We start from the raw sequence: 17179 nt of genomic DNA, 5'->3' as shown, positions 1-17179 counted from the left end.
GTCACTGGATTCCTGAAACCCGGGAGGATTTACTCTTGAGATCCTTTAATTACGTCTGCACAGACCCTATTCCCAAATAAGGTCACCTCCTGTGGTTCTGGGTGACCTGAATTTTGAGGGAATGTTGTTCAACTCCCTGCATGAGGGAAGAGGGACAGTGTAAAAATAAATAAGGAACTAGCATGTCAGATGGTGAGCAATGTTATGAAGACAAATCCAGCAGAGGACAGGGGAGGGAAGCTCTGGCTTGGGGCAGAACAAGTTGCAGTCTGAACGGGACGGAGCGGCTCCAGAAGTCCTCACCGAGAGGGAGGGTCTCAGCCAAGACCTGAGGAGCCCATTCAGCTTTGGAGATGTTCCCCCCCACCCCCCATCAGGGGTTACGGCCACACCTAGCTGAGTGGCCACGAAGACAGTTTGAGACTGAAGTTTGTTGTAATTCTTGATTCGTTCCTCCTTTCCTTCTGATCCGGGATGTGTCACTGTGCAGTGACACTCCTTTATGGTCCAGTGCGGCTCTAATGACAGCGTTAAGGATAATGATGGGATTTGGGGGTGGCCCTTCCTTCTTGTGTGAGGACCCCATTGTGCCGACTAATTGTGTAGGAGCACGTAGGACAAAAGGGGAATATGTGCTTCGGACCTCGGGGCGTCACTGAATTCCCCTGGCAGACGCCCAGCCCAGGCATCTGGGTTACGGAGGATGCTGAAAGGGATCGGGGGGCCCTTCCAGTGGTGCAGAACCCCACCCCCGCTGGGTTCTTCATCAGCTTTGTCAACTGGGAGGAGCTTGTGCGCAGATCCTACTTCTTTCAAAGCAGAAGGTGGAGAGGGGATGAAGTCATTAAGGGGCACAGCTCTTGCTACCCCGACAGTTGACAGAGGTCAATGCAGGGAGAGCGTTCACTGGACTCGGAAGCCGGTTTTGCTTGGAAAGGCTGGCTGCTGAGGTCGTCAGAGCTCAGCCTCCAAACCGTTACCCGCACCGTCTCTTTAATTGATGTTCTCTGTCTTGGAACAAGTGCCATTAAGGAACGCCCCCTTTTAGTAAATACATGTTTTAATGGAAGAGATTTTTTTTTTTTTTTTTTTTTTTTGGAAATGACCTTATCTCAGGCAGCAGGCACTTTCATAAGTATGTATTGATTGGCTTTTAAACATTCCTCAAATGTTTTCACTTGTCTTTGTGACCTAGTACATGTCCTGTTCCCAGCAACTCCTCCACCTTCAGACACACCGTTCCGATCTTCGCTGGAAGCCTTCCAGGCCATCTTTCACGTTTTTGCTTTTGTAACGTTCTGTAAAGCTTGGGCGCTTATGTTCTGCTGCATAGAGAAGGGAGCATGGCATTCAGTATTGGCCTCAGGGAGATGGGGTTGTTAGCGTTGCCACCTGCTTACTGGCGGGGACATTGAAGCCCAGAGAGGGAAAGGAATGTGCCCCCAGCTGCACCGGGAATGTGTGGACAAGTAGCTTTGAACCCAGAGCTCCTTGACTCAAGAGGCATCCGTCGGTTTCCTATTTTTACTTCCACGTTACATATTTTAAAAATACCTCCTTAAATTCTTCAGCTCATGGTTTGCGCTTGGGAATAAAAACACCAACTTTAGTACGCTCATCACCTACAAAAGAACCACATGGGGTGAAGGCTACAAATCCCTTTTGTGTGAGTGTTTCAGGCTGCAAATGTGTTTTATGTGCGCTAAACAGCTCCAAGTTTCAGGACAAAGGCTGGTTTTCCACCATGCCAGTTAACAGGCCAGCCCAGCGAACAAAAATCAATGAAACACCTTATGCTGGTATCATGGAGACATAGTCAAGAATTTTAGTCACTTGAAAACTGAATTCTTAATCCAACTCAGCCAGTGCTTGTTGAATACCAGCTGTGGGTCAGGCTCTGGACTAGGCCCTTGGGGGAAACAGAGATGAATGAGGTTCTGCCCCCAGAGAAGCTCACGGTTAGGGCGGGCTGCGCACACTGACCAGAAGCCATCCGTCCACTGTGGAAAGTGCTCACAGCCGGGGCTCATGGCATGGAGAGACCCCAAGGAGCCCCTTCGTATTGGGGGGAAGGAGCATTGTGATTAAGAATCTTCCAAGAAGCCTTGAACTTTGTCTGCTCCTTACGTAGGAAAGGTGTGCTGAGTGTTGACCTGCTGTATGTGGGCAATGCCAGCGGGCAGTCTGGGTAGCTTTACTGCCCCGGTCCCTTCTGTTTGTTTACCTTATGTCCTCCAAATTTTTGCCTACAGTCTGTTTCATTTGCTCAAGTGATAAATATACCAACAGCTACTAATATTTGCTGAGGCATTGTTGTAACAACTCCATGAGGTAGAACCTGTTATCATCTGTGTATCTGCAGATGGACAGCCTGAGACACAGAGGGCCCGTCGCTTGCCCGAGGTCACTGGCTTGTAATTGGCAGAATCACTCTCCCCTTTGATTACTAGCCGGTCTGGTGTTTAATCAGTTCCTTGCAGAGACCAAGGTCTGTGTGAACTCAGGGTCCTGGCATGTGCTGTTCCTTGTGCCTGGAATGCTGTTCCCATCCTTCCTGATATGGCTGGATGGTTTTCATCCTCGAACTCCGAGCTGAAATGCCATCTTTCTTGACCGGTCAATCTAAAGTAGTTCCTCTGTGCTCCTTTTTTTGGTTTCTGCAGAAGACTTACCTGAATTTTAAATTATTTTAAATTAGGGTTTGCTTATCTGGTTTATGTCTGTGTGCCCCACTGGAACATAAGCTCGTTAACAGGGGTACTTTACCTGGCTTACGCAGTGATGTGTTTGCAGCACCTACTGTGGTGTTTGGTGTCTGGGGGGCCCTCAGTAAATATTTGTGGTGTGGATGCGAAATATGGTACTAGACCGAGGCGCCAAGGTGAATGAGCTGGGCCTTTCCCTCGGTGACCTACAGTCTGGTGGGAGAGAGAGGCAATCAGCCACCAATGCTATGTGCTGTATACACCTGGAGCCTATGTAAGGTGCCACAGGAACACAGAGGAAGGAGCGACTGCTCTGCCTAGAGGTTGGGCAAGCAATCATGGGGAAAGTCCCATTGAACTAGCCTTGAACAAGGAACATAATTGCACCAAGTATATTCTAGGCCAAAGGGCACTCTGGACCATGGGAACAGCATATGATAGGAAGAGGCAGGCATGTTAGCACCGCATGTGTTAATCAAACAGACAGACTCACCAATCCACAGTTGCCTAGGGATGAGTTTGGAGAGGAACGCAGGGGCTAGATGCTAGGGTCAGGTTATAGACTTGGACATGGAAACATGTGTTCTAGGCTCCTTGTCATAAAAGACACATAGGTGGAGGAGTTTAATGTAGGCAAAAGGGCACCATTGAAAGTTTTTAAGTAGGAAGTACTATGATCACTCTGTGTTTGAGAATAACCTAGATGCCCGTGTAGAGGCTGGCTGGAGGCACTGGAGGTGGGAAGGCAGGAACCCAGGTGAGAGGTGATGGATGAGGGTGGAACGTGGGAGATAGCCTAGACGGATGCTGAGAAGTAATAGGTCATGATCAACCGAGTATGAGAGTTGAGAAAAAAGCCAAGAAAGGCCCAGGGTTTTCTATTTTTTCCACTATTTGATTTACTGCTCATTAACCAAGATCGGGCAGTATTTCCTGGCGTGCATACTAGAACTTCTAAAAAGCTGGAAGATCATTCATTCCTGCCTTGGAAAGTTACAAAGTACACCAGCATATTCAAGGCTCTGAGAAGTCCTGCAGCAGAGAAATTAGTTTAAAAAAATTTTTTTTGACCAGTGTCTCCCAAACCTCGTAACCATAGAACCCTACTTCAACACGAACACCCAAAACAACCCAAAGAACACATTTTGAAAAATGCCAAGAAGTGAATAAAACCTGTATTTTCCTATATGGCCCTGCTCTGGGAGAACCTGTTTAGTTTTATCTTGGCACTTACGATGTTGCTATCCTGGGAAGCCTTTGGAATCCCTGAGGAATTTGGCACAGGAGTAAGAGGACTGCTGAGACCCATACTGCACCACCTGACCTCTCTGCACGGCAGTTTCCTCATGCTTGACGTGGAGCAGATAATACCTACTTCCTGAGGTGGTTGTCAGGATCAATGAGTTGATTTCCAGAAAGCCCTCAGAGCAGTGCCTGGCCCAGCTCTGGTGGGAAGGGCTCAGTGTTAGCTTTTGTAGGAGGCCATATAGGCTCATAGATGAGACCATGGACATGGGAAGCTACACTGCCTGGTTTTTGTATCTCAGCCCCTCCACTTGCTAACTCTTTGACCTTGGGAAAGCAATATGGTGCCTTCTGCACCTCAGTTTCCCCCATCTGTAAAGCAGGGACAATTCTGTTCTTCATAGGTTTGTTATGAAGAAACAATGAATCAAATCATGTGAAAGAACGTGGCCTGGAATATTAGATGTTTTTTTTTTTTAAATCTTCTAAATTGTCTCTGTATTAGCATAATTTTATCATGTAGGTTGCCTTTCAGCTCCAGTGATGAAGATCCAATTTTTCAGCTTCCCCGGCAAGTTATTTTGATCTTGCATTTTGACATTCCCTTTCCCTGACTCTGGAGGCCTTGAATTCGGAGTGTAGTTTTGCCACAGTGACATCCTACTCTCTTCTATTCAGTCGAGTTTGGTTTCTTCATCTCGCGGACTGACAGTGTCCATAAAAGCCCCCCAACCCTGGGGACCACCTGGGTCCTCCTCTGTGCCTTTCCTAAAAATGCAGACATCTGTTTCAAATCACTTAGCAGAAGACCTTGGGATGCTCTCCTGGCAAAACCTTCCCCCCATGTGGACACAGCCTTCCGTTCCCTGAGAGGCTGGATTTGTTTCCTTGTTAAAAGTTTTCTGATATCATATCAGTATAGAATCTTTGGAATAGGTCACACCAACCCCACATTCCAGCCAATGACCTGATACTTAGTTATCAGTTTCCTTCAGGGACTGTCTGCTCTTGGCGAACAATTAGATTAGGGGATGCTGATGAAATTCGAGTGGCAGGAAGTAGAAGTTAACGTTTCTGAGTTCAGAGTTTCTATTTCAAGGTTGAGTAAGTGGGCTCTTTGAGGACTGAGGCAGGGAGGATGCCTGCTCCCCCGCACCACCCCTTCTGGAACCTGCCGGGCGCCTTAGGGGTCTGACTGTGAAGTTGAAGATCCACTTGATTCCTCTGAGGGCTACAGGTGGAAGGACAGGGTCTTAGGCTGTCTCGGGAGGAAGGGCCATGGCACTGTGTTGCCGATTTTGACCTTAGGAGTGGACGCCAGGGGCCCGGCAGGGACATCAGGTGTAGTAGGATTTTTCTTAGGGGCGGGCAGAAGTCCTCCAGGGCTCACATGCTTTTTGCCAACTTTCCTATTAGTGGCTTCAGTTTTATATCACCTGGAGTGAGTGTGATCATGGTGAGGTCTCTGAAGCGATGGGTTATTTTACGTTTCGATACGAGATTTTTTTTTTTTTTTATCAGAAGGAGGAGGCACAAATTGGAGCAAAAGGATCACCCTAGGAAGGGGCTGCTGGCAGTCAGCCCCATCTGAGCCCTGGGGACTCGCTGGCTTGAGGCCAGGACACTGCGGGTCACAAGAAAAAGTTCCCTCCTAAATTCTATTAGGAGTTTGGAGAATTTTTGCACAGTAATAAGCTCTGGGTTGCTCTTCGGGCTTCGCAGAAGGGAAAAGTCAACTCAAAGACCATTAAGTATTCCAGCATGTTGCTGACCTAGTTGGATAGTCGTACCTCAAAAAGTAGGTGAGGCAAGGCTCCCTCATTGTCCCAGGCTGTCAACTACAAATGACAGAAGAGCTCACTTAGATGCCACATTTCACTTTTATACTAGTCTTTCAGTGCTTACATGTTTGTAACTTAGATTTTAAAACTCGTATTTACAAACACTCCTGTAACTTCAGTGAGACTGAGTTGTGTGATTGAAGCTCTCTGTTTATGATAGCGTTTGTTATACCACTTAATTCAGGACACACATAAAAGGAGCTTTCAATATATTTTTATATTATTTTACGTGTTTTTACCTGCAGTCGTGTATGTGACTTTATCTTGGTAACTGAGATGTCATGCTAAGGACCAATAAACTCTCACTGACCAAGAGAAAAAAGAGAGAGAGAGAGAGATTCTGGCCTAATAGAGTCAGATTCCAGGGTCCCCCAGCCCAGCCCAGGGGCCTTTCACCTGCCTGGAAACTTCAGCTCCTTTTCAGAGGTAGGTCTCCCTGTGCATTCTGTTGGCATGAAAACAATTTAATAATTTAAATCATACCCATTAAAAAAAAAAACAGAAATGCTGTATAAATATAATACTGTAGTAATAAATGTAAAAGTCGATCCAGCTGGGCACTGTTCCCAGACTACCAGCTGAGCAGAAACACAAGTAAAGTAGAAGAAAAACTGCTATATAATGCAAATGGCTGCAATCTCATTGTTTCCGGCTACACTTTATTGCAAATATATAGCATCGAAGGTTACATTACGGATAAATAGGTTTTGTGGGCTAACCTGGAGACCTAATCACTGTTTATAACATTATTTCTGCGGGGAGGGGAAATGTGCATTCCACATGACAAACAGATGGGTAGCGAGCCGATTTGGGGGGCACGGTAGATTTGTAAAATGGGGGCCTCCTGGGATTTTAACCTGTAGATGGATGTTTTGTATTCAGGGCTAGTGACAGATGCAAATCAGAGGAGTCGCAGAATCCCCCCTTCCCCACCCTGTCCTTGATGTCCTCTCAACCTAGAGACTCTGTCTGACCTTCTTTAATCTTTGATCCTGGGGGGCTCGTCCTGGCCTGGCGCAGCCCCAGCCCCCAACCACTGTTGAGGCCCCAGGAAGCCAGGGGGATCTCTGAATATCTTTACCCTTTCACACCTTACTAAGTGGTTGTCAGGATTCCTAGGAGGCCGTGCAACAGAGTGGCCAAGTGGGTGGCTCCGGAGGCAGACTCGTGTCGCTTGTGGCTGTATGATGTTGGCATGTTTTTGCACTTCTCTGAGCCTCTGTGTCACCCCTGTAGAATGAGGTGGCTGTGAGGACGAAGGGGGAGTACTGCTTGTAGCACTCGGTCCAGGGCCTGGTCAGGGCAGTTCTCCCTCCTTGCAGGTGCCTGGGGTAGTTATTCTGGGATATTTGGGTTTAGAAAGATTTCCAGGAGTTCAGGAAGCAAACCCATACTATGAAAATACTTTCTGAATTCCAAACAGCAAACTTAGAAACAAGTATCTGGAACCTTTCTGTTCAAAATTTGAAGCCTAGGGGCGCCTGGGTGGCTCAGTCAGTTAAGCGTCAGACTCTTGATTTCGGCTCAAGTTGTGATCTCGTAGTTCGAGCCCCATGTTGGGCTCTGTCTGCACTGTTAGCCCAGAGCCTGGGATTCTCTCTTTCCTTGTCTCTCTGCCCTTCCTACGCACTTGCTCCTTCTCTCTCAAATAAATAAATAAACATTAAAAAAAAAAAAAGAGTGGAGGCCTGGATAGGTTTTGAGCATACTTTATAATGAGTTGGGGGTGGGGGAGGGGTGGCCCATGTACTCATAGAGTTGAGTGAGCATTATCAAACTCTTATTATTTTGAATAGGTTAAGCTTTACAGCAGATTTCATAGCAAACTAATAAGAACGGGCCTTTTTAACTATTCTTTTTCCCTAAAGGATTTCCACATACAGTGTTTTTCACCTAAGGAAAAAAAATTTTTTTAATTAACTTTCTGGTTTGGCTTTTGCTTTGTTTTGTTTCTACAGTCTTTTCTTTGCATTTGAGCAGCTTCTATTCCCTGATTGGCAAATAGGCTAGTGTCTGCATAGTGGCCTTATCGTGTGGGCATGAGATGTAGCTAGAAATAAGGACGAGAAAAAGAAAATAGTGATTGGGAATCTTAGGACTTTTGGGTGGACCCTCCCCCGTAGAGGGAGGGGCAGCAGCAATAACACAGAGTAAGGGAAGCAAATACATCGCTTGCCCGTTTCTCCAGAATGTGCTCATTGTAATCCGAATCCAATTTGCCTCTGATTTGTGGCCTGAAGAAATTGAAATGAAGCCACTTATGAGATCAGCCTACCTGAGAGCACCTCGTGAGGGTCAGCCTCACCAAGAGTTGTGCCCCACCACGAGATTTTAATTTCATCTGGGCAAAGGCTTACGTGTCTACGCGCCTGACCGTTGCTTTGGTGATACACAGGAGTAAGAATGACAGCTTTCAAAAGGGATAATTTCAAAACACCTGGTTTTGTTTCACTAAAACGTGGGGGCCCCAGGATCTGCTCCCCCTCCTTAAGAAATTCGAATGCGTGGGTAATGTGCTGTCATGAAGATTTTATCATCTGCAATATTGGAGAAGTAATAAGATACTGTTGTTGGTTGACCATCTGGTTGTGAATTCTTAGTGTCACGGTTTGCTGTCTTATTTTTTTATTTTATATATTTATTTATTTTTACTGTTAAGCAAGAAACGGGAGCTTCGAAATTTCAGAGGTGTCTTAAAAATAAGAAATTCATGTTGAGTTGCTTAACATGGTTGGATTTTGTTCCTACCTTACACAAAATAGGAAGGAAGAGGTTCATTATATATTTTTTTCTTTTTTTCTTTTTTTTCCCAAAAGATAAACTGATCAGCTTCCAAAAGATAAAACCTCAACTCTTAATTTTCTCCCTCCCTGGCCCTGGACTTGAACTTTTAGCTTACATTAAAAATAATCTGTTTATGGTAAGTAGGAGTCAGACCTAAATTGTAAGAGAACTTGAGAAAGAAAAATCACCGGAAAGAACCTATAGAGATTTCATATTTCATCCACCCATTCAAAAATATTTATTGAAGCCCAGTATTTGCATATCATGCTGACAGACACTGAGGGATTTGCTGAAGAAACATTAAAAACGTTCTCCCTTCCTTTGAGGAGCTTAGAGCTGACATGGGGAGAAATGACACCGGCATATGAAACAGTTAAGTCGTAATTCAACACAACATATGATTAAATACCAAAATGTGTGGCTCCGACAAGAAACGCTATAGGAGTTCAGCAAAGGGAGTGATAACTCAGTGGCACCACTGTGTTGTGCCTACAAATTGGCAAATCGCAGCACTATTTGTATGAAATATTTTACACTTGTTTTTTTGGCAGCCTTGGGCCTTGACTTCCAGGCAGCATTAAGAGCCTACGACAATATTTGTACTCCGGTCTCTCTAGAACTGGGTTTTTGTTTTTGTTTTTGTTTTTGTTTTTGTTTTTGTTGTTCTTAGAGACAGAGGAAGCGCCTAATACAAACTGGAGTGCCCCTGAGAGGCACGTAGTTTTTGGCAGTCCTAATCTCTCTCAAATACAAAATAGAGAAACCAGCCTCATCATTCTGTTTTTCAGTCCAGCCATACTTGTCCCTCTGTGGCAAACGCCCCGTGACACCGACAGGCCGTTGAATTTGAACTTAATGTCCGTGACGGACGAGCTAGCCATCAAGGGTCGGATAAATTTATAGCTGAGGAGAACCGCTGTTGAAAATCCCCACGGTCAGGGTGTTGGAGAAGGAACTGCCACGGATGTAGGGGAGTTTGGACACCGATGGGCTCTTAGCAAACAGGGTTCCCCAATGCTTGCTCAAAGCATTGTGCTTGAGGATGATGTTTAATGAAACTCGCTGGCTTCCTGTTCTATTTTTGTCATATTCAAATTAGCGCAGAGCTCAAAGACAAAACCGTGGGGCCTAAATTCTTACGAATTAAAAAAGGAGAGAAGAGGAAGAAGGAGAATTGAAATGCTTGTGAAGTCACATACCTTTTGGGGGACCACACCCCACTGCACTCCGGTCCTTTCAGGGACTCCCCACAGATGAATGTGGTTATCATTTGGTTGCTTTTCAATCTCATGATTCATGAATTTTCCATTTCTTTTCAAACTTACTGACACTGGTTCTCCCCTGTCCCTTCATTTTAACCTGAGGCCTTGGGGAGGCTTAGATAACAGAGATGTCTTAGTCTTGCCTGGATGGTATTCAGTGGAATGTTTGTGGAATTCAGCACCTTCGAGACGAACATGACACTTGGTGTTCATTCTTTTCGTCTGGTTGGCGGCCCTTCTGGTGAGATAGGAGTTCCCAAGTTAGCATGACCTAGAGTGACTGAGACATCGAGCGAAGGACTGGTCTCACCCCTCAGCTCTTGGTCATGTATATCAAAGGAGTTGGCCCTGGCTACAGCTTAAGATTTATCTGGGGCATCCTGTGAGCTGACAGACTTGAGACAGTGGCCCTGGAAAGTGTTGCACCCATATCTTTTGATATAATTGGGTTTCTGTCTAAATAAATGTCATGTAGCAGATGGTTATGGAATGGCTTATCACATTCTTGGGAGGACTCTGCCCTTGAAATATTTATATTTAATTATCATACAACAAAGCACAAGCTAGCTTTATTATTTTTGTAATAAAAATTTGCACGGTAGGTTGATATTCTGGGAACAAATCACAAACCTAAAATTTATATGATCTGTAAACCCCTTCTTGGGCTGTGCTTTGCAAGGTTTTTCTGGAAGGGAGCTCTTTAATTTTAGAATCCGCGAGAGGATATGCTTTGGATGTATTTGGCGATGTCATCGTGAGAGGTGCCTCGGGAGTCTAAGTTCAACGTGTTGTCTACATTTCAATGTGTTGTTCCCTGCTCATAGACATGATGGAAAAACGCTCTGCTGCTGGCCTGTTGCTTTTCATGGTTTTAGCATCATGTTCCTATTCTCACTCGAAATCGATAGTCCTCTCCACAAAGCCTGGCGTTCTGCACTGAAACCAAGTATGAGAAACTTTGAACTAATGCATGTGTGGGGTTGCTGTTTTGTTGCCTTTTGCTTCTTCTGATAGGTGTACCTTCAAAGAAGATTGTGTACCTTTAGACAACTATGAAAACTGGCTGGATATTTCATCCGGAGCTAAAAAGTGCCCTCAAATTAACCTATTTCGAAGCAGTGAAGATAAGGTAAGAGGAAAGACTCTCATTTGTCTCTGTTGTCTCACTTTGTACAACTAATGCTCGCTTCCTTCTGTGTGTGAAATACCTACTAGTGTTAAGTAAGCCGAAGTAAGGGAGCCCATTCGTTTCGTTAACTAATACTGAGTGCCCAGTAGATACCATACACACTGCAAGGTGCTAGGGAAATAGCGGAGAACAAGACATAGCGTGAGCCTGCCCTCATGGAGTTTGTCAGCTTGCAGAGCTGAAGATGACCCTCATTAGCTGAATTTCAAGAAAAGATGGACTATCATTGTAGTAGAAAAATATACTGATTGAAACAAAAAGAAGAAGAAAAAAGTTCCAGTTCATGGTCAACAAGATTCCTTAAATGTGGCTTAAGTGTAGAATTTTGTTTTATGGTCCTTTTCCTAATTTGCTCAGGCTCCTCCTGATAACTAGCTTATGTGCATGGCTATATGAGTGGTATTGGTCGAGAGGGCAAGAAACCAATATGGGCAGGGAAAATTGCAAGTGGGGTCCCCTGGAAAGCCAGTGGGCTCTTGTTATGGCCATACTGCCATGGGCAGCTCTTCAGCCCTGTCACCGGATGAGAGAAAGGAAGCAATGAGGGGCATATTCAAGCATTTTCTGATTCACAGCCATCCATACCCTATGGGAAAATGGAATTCCTGCCTTGTAATCTCAATGGTGCTATAAGGAGACATTTTCTCCCTAATTATAGTTCTTGTATTATGAATAATTGTACAGGATCCCCATCAGCAGTCAGTTGACCTGTCTGTTGAGCTCACTCTGTTTTATTTGAATGCCACATTAACAAGGAAATGGGCCACTTTCTCTTTTCCTGTGCACTTTGCCATTTCAAATAGCAAGAACCATACCACTTAAGATGATTTAACATTTAATAAAGGAGAGCCGGAGCATTTAATGAGTGATAAATAATAAAAGAATAAAGCTTTCAAGTCATAACTGATCAGAACTCACAGATTTAAAGGTATTTGGCTGTTGTCACTTTCTGTTGTCTTCCAGCCGGTGGGTGGGGGGCAGTGAAAAAAGAACTTGGAAAGCCTTCATCCAAACCTCCACCAGCCCTGAGTCAGAGTGAAAAAACTGTGTGAAAAAGATGCTTAGGCATCTCAGCATAGGTGTGGTCAAATTTTTATTTCTCTTAGCAGTCTGGAAAATAGCTAACTTGGGTGCTGATAGAGAATGATAAAAAATACATATGTATGCCATGATCTTTGAATATACCCAGGACTCTGATAAATGGCTAAGATCACCCAAGATTTGGGGCGCCTGGGTGGCTCTGTCAGTTAAGTGTCCGACTCTTGATTTTGGCTCAGGTCATGATCTCACGGGTGTGAGATCGAGCCCTATGTTGGGCTCCACCCTGTAGCACAGAGCCTGCTTGGGACTCTGTCTTTCCCTCTCTCTCTCTCTCTACCCCTACCCCGTTCACACAAGCACACTCTCTGTCTCTCTCAAAATAAATACACATTTAAAAAAAAAAGGATTACCCAAGATTTTTTTTTATCATTTTGAAAATTTTAAGGGTGATACTTCAGCTAAATGTAGTAAGGGAAAGCAACTTGTTCATTAAATAAAAAATGCTGCTTGCATAATTTGCTTACCTATCTTTGGGTTCCCTGGTATAACTTAATCGCCATTTCTACCTAGTTTGGAACATCACAAAAAATGTTTACCACCCAAACATCCACTAGTGCTTTCTTCTCTACCCTGAGTCCCACTATGGTTTACCCAAATCCCTGTAGAGCCTTCCCACACAACCATTACCTCACTCTCCAGCTACCATCACTCTCAAGGTAAAGGAGATAAGAATTTAGTAATCTGAGTAAAGTTCATCTTTGAAACCAACTTTGGACTGATTATTTTAATAACGTTGATAAGATGTGTGATGCCATCTCTTAGTCCTATTATTTCAAAACATGTCCTATCGTCACGGTCATCTGTGACTTACATGAAAGTCCCAGACCTTTGTTAATTTAAATAATACCCCGATCCTTATCTACAGAGACGTCAGTCCATAGCTCAAGTCAAAGAGTGTTTGCTAGCTGCCCATCATATGCCTTTGTAACATTCTACTAACGTTCTGAGTACAGAAAGACCCCGATATAATGCAGAGCCCCTGCTTCCAAGAAGCATCATCTCTTTCCACAAAACAATTAGAAGACTGTATATCCTCATCCTCATTACAGAATCGGCATTAACAAGAAATAATTGGAGCAATTCCAGTTGGCTTGGAGGGATTTCGTGAGGTTTTGTTGAGCAAAAACAGCAAGATGCAGAAAAGTATGTGTAGCATGATCTTGTATTGATCACAAACTCAATATATGCTATTGATGTATATAGCATATATGATATGCTATTGATATAGCATAATCTATATATGTTTATGTCTCTATGTGATTATTTGAGCATGGAGAAAAATACAAAAGAATTCTTACTAGGTCGTGAACATGGGCTCTCCTGATGGCATGACAGATGATGTGGTGGAGAGGGAAGGCCAAGACAAGTAGGGGGGAAAAATGAAATTCTCACATACGCAAACACAAACAAGCACGTATGACATCCCATTGTTGCATTATGTAAAACTATTTGCATACCTATAAAGAGATTTTAACATTCAGTAAAAACAGCTTGTACTAATAAAAACAGAAAATATATAGACATGCAAGCATTTCCCACCAGCAGCAGGATTCCTAAAGGAGAGACACTGGAAACATTCTTTTACAAAGCAGAACGAAAACAAGGAGTTCCACCGTCACTGGTAAAACCAGCATCCTGTGCAAAGTTGTGTCTAGTGCAGCAATACAAGAAACAAGTAATAGAAATAACTATGGGACCGCAGCAGATAAAAAATATCACCATGTGCTCATCTTCCGTGGTTGTGTAGCTTTGAAACCTAAACAGAGTAGCTTTTAAAATGATTCAAACGAAAGTAAAATAAAAGTACCAAATGTTCGATAAACATTCAACTATCGATAACTTTACTGTACATGAGGTAAAAGAGTTAGTGTCTATTAATAAAATATTTCATTCATTAAAAACAACCAAAATACTCAGCCATCAACTGAAAGAGTGAGGTATATACCCTGTATTTTAAAATCACTTTTACTAGGAGATACATGTTAAAGACAACTACCAAAAAATAGCAATTTGGGCTATGCAACAGTTTGCCTCAATTTCTTTTTTTCTTAATGTTTTTTTTTTATTCAGTTTGAGAGAGAGAGAGTGTGTGTATGCTCATGAGTGGGGGAGAGAGAGAGGGAAAGAGAGAGGATCCCAAGCAGGCTCCACGCTGTCAGCACAGAGCCTGATGTGGGGCTCAGTCCCACAAACCAGGAGATCATGAGCTGAAATCAAGAGTCAGGCACTTAACCAACTGAGCCACCCAGGTACCCCCCCTAAGCAATTCTTTCTAATAATAATTAGATAGTGGGACAGTGGTCTATCAAGGCTATTGATAACTCATGATTAACTTCATCAGTTAAAAACATAAGCATAAATAAAACAAAAACACAAAGCATTCTCTTGGAAGATACGACAAGCATCCTGAATATATCCAGACACATACTATGTTGCTGGGCAGGAAGTTATCATAAACATCATTTCTTCCTCAACCTAGTTTCTAGATTTCATGTAATCCCAGTGAAGATTTGAATAGACTTTTTCTTAAAAGTAATATAAAAGTCAACTGAAATAATATGAACTGGTCAAGAATATCCAAAATGTATTTTGAAAACACAGAAATTTATTTAAGCTAGACCATTTCCATATGATTATAAACATATATATAGCAATAATAACTCAACCCATGATTCTGTTTAAAAGTAGGAATACAGGGGCACCTGGGTGGCTCAGTTGGTTGAGTTGATTTCAGCTTAGGTCATGATCCCAGGGTCATGGGATCAAGACCCATGTTGGGCTCTGCACTGAGTGTGGATCCTGCTTGAGATTCTCCCTCCCTCCCTCTCTCTTTCTCTCCCTCCCCCCCGCCCCCGCTCTTGTGTGCTCTCTCTCTCTAATTAAAAAAAAAAATCTTTAAAAAAAAAAAAGGACTGGAGATCCTAGGAATAGACAAGAAAGCTCAGAAATAAATGTAAAAATTGTAAAGATCAGGTATCATAAAATAAGAGGAAATAAAAGAACTTTTCCCAAAAGGCACTAAAATAATAGACTTCAAATATGGAAACATAATTCATATTTTATGTTAAATACAAAAGTAAAATTTAAACTAAGAAATCCACATAAAAAGCCAAAACAAAAAAACCCCAGAAAGTAGAATGGAGTACCTGATAATTGGAAATAAAAGTTTCTTAGCTCTGAAGCAATGTAGTATGTAATAACAAAAGAAAAATATTCATATACTTGACATTTAAAAGAATCTATACAATAAAAATAACTAAAGCACATACTTCAGGAAAACATTTGCAATAGGCAAAATATTAATTGTAAGATATTAAAGCTAGGAGAAGTTAAAAAAAAAAAAACTCCAAGACACCAAAAAAGTGGGCAGAAAGAAGCATATATTCTCACAAGAGGAGGTTTAGGGAGTTAGGCATAGTTAAGGAAATATGTTCAACTTCACTAGTTATCAAATAAATACAAATTAAAATGATAAGATATGCTAACACCTAGTGTTGGCCATGCCAATTAGCACAGCCTTTTTGGAGAGCAATTTGCTGTGATGTTTCCAAAGGCATAAGTATATTCATTCTGCTTGAAGCACAAATTCCAGTCTTCAAATTCTGAAGAAGTAACTTGAAAGAAGGAAAACCAAAAGAATGCAGAGGCCATTGCGGTAGCTTTTGTAGACTGAGAAACCTGGAAAGAACCGATCTCTTTGGCAGTAAGGGGAGTGGTTAAATAAAATAAGGTTTGTTGCTAGAATGCAGTGAGCTCTCTGGCCCCATGGACGTTACTAGCTAATTGACATTCAAACTTTCTGTCTCATCTGACTCTCTGTGTCTTCCTTCCCTCTTTATCCAGCTTTTCTGGAGAAGGAGCTGTCCGCCTGGTAAGGATTCCCAAGTTGGCTTTATTAAGCCAAGGCATCAGCTATTTCTCTGTACTTGCCTGGAACCCGCACTCACACAAAAATACCTTCACCTCCCTGACTATCCTCTTCTTTCACTACATTTGAAAAAACTTGCTATTTTCAAGATCAACTCCAACCTGGCTTCTGTCCCAATATTCCCCTGAGACTGTTCCTGCTGGGGTCACCAGTGAATTGCTTGTAGCCATTCGGTAGATGCTGTAAGTCCTCATCTTACTTGGCCTGTTGGCTGCGTTCTTGAAATGCCCACTTCCATTGCCCCCCCCCCCCCCCCACGGCATACCCTATCCATGCTCTCTTCCTTCTCTCTGGCCATGCCTCAGCCTCCCTTGCTGGCTTCTTCTCTCCCTAACTCTAAATACTGGAGTTCAGACCCCATTTGGGTTGTTCCTGTCTTTAGCTCTATACATTGTCTGTAGATAATTTTATCCATTCCCATGGCTTTATATATCATCTCTATGTTCTTGTCTCCTTTATCTTTAGCCCAGATTGCTCCTCTGAGCTTCATGCCCATATCTAACTTGACACACCTCTTCATCATTATACAAGTGTCTTGAACTAAACACATCCAAAATTGAAAGCTTACACTTTCCACCCAAAGTCTGCCCCTGCCTCTGTGTGTTCCATTTCAGTACAGGGTACTTGCCTCCATTTTTCTAACCAAAATCCTCCCTATCCACATGCTCTAATTCCAGTCCCGCCCCACGTGACTTCTAAAGGATATCTTGAATCGGTCATTGGTTTCCGTCTCCACTGTACCATCTGGGTCCAGGCTTCTATCGTCTGTTGATGATCTCTTCATACCCTGTGGCCCTCTGGTTTCTGAAATGTCACAGTTCTGCTAGAGTATAAGCTCTTTGAGGGCAGGGACTATAGCTGTTGGGTTCACTAAAGTATTCAACACCACATGCAACATTCAGCACGTGTTAAGAGCTTGATAAATATGGAATAAATAAAGGCGATGATTACTGTTACCTAAAAACTACGTGAGAACTGGAAGGAAATGTGAAATTTTAAATCTGGTGAGAAACTGATTTCAAAAAAATTTCTGATTCTGTTGTAGTGTTTGAGCAATTAAATGAATTTAAGGCCTATATGTATACAGGATAGTAGGTGATGTGACCGTATGCTAAGATGTGTGA

At 43.1% G+C, this 17179-nt stretch overlaps 1 protein-coding gene across 1 annotated transcript in view; it reads left to right on the top strand.

Annotated features, from left to right (window-relative positions):
* Positions 1-17179, top strand: part of PLXNC1 (plexin C1) — a 148895-nt gene that overhangs the window by 48539 nt on the left and 83177 nt on the right. The window contains exon 5 of the mRNA XM_019446434.2: positions 10852-10966. Coding sequence (XP_019301979.1) covers positions 10852-10966 — 115 coding nt within the window. The remainder of the gene's footprint in view (positions 1-10851; positions 10967-17179) is intronic.

This window comes from Panthera pardus, unplaced genomic scaffold (genome assembly GCF_024362965.1).
Source record: "Panthera pardus isolate Hobbes unplaced genomic scaffold, ASM2436296v1 HiC_scaffold_6, whole genome shotgun sequence".
NCBI lineage: Eukaryota > Metazoa > Chordata > Mammalia > Carnivora > Felidae > Panthera > Panthera pardus.
This window is presented reverse-complemented; position numbering and strand designations above follow the sequence as displayed.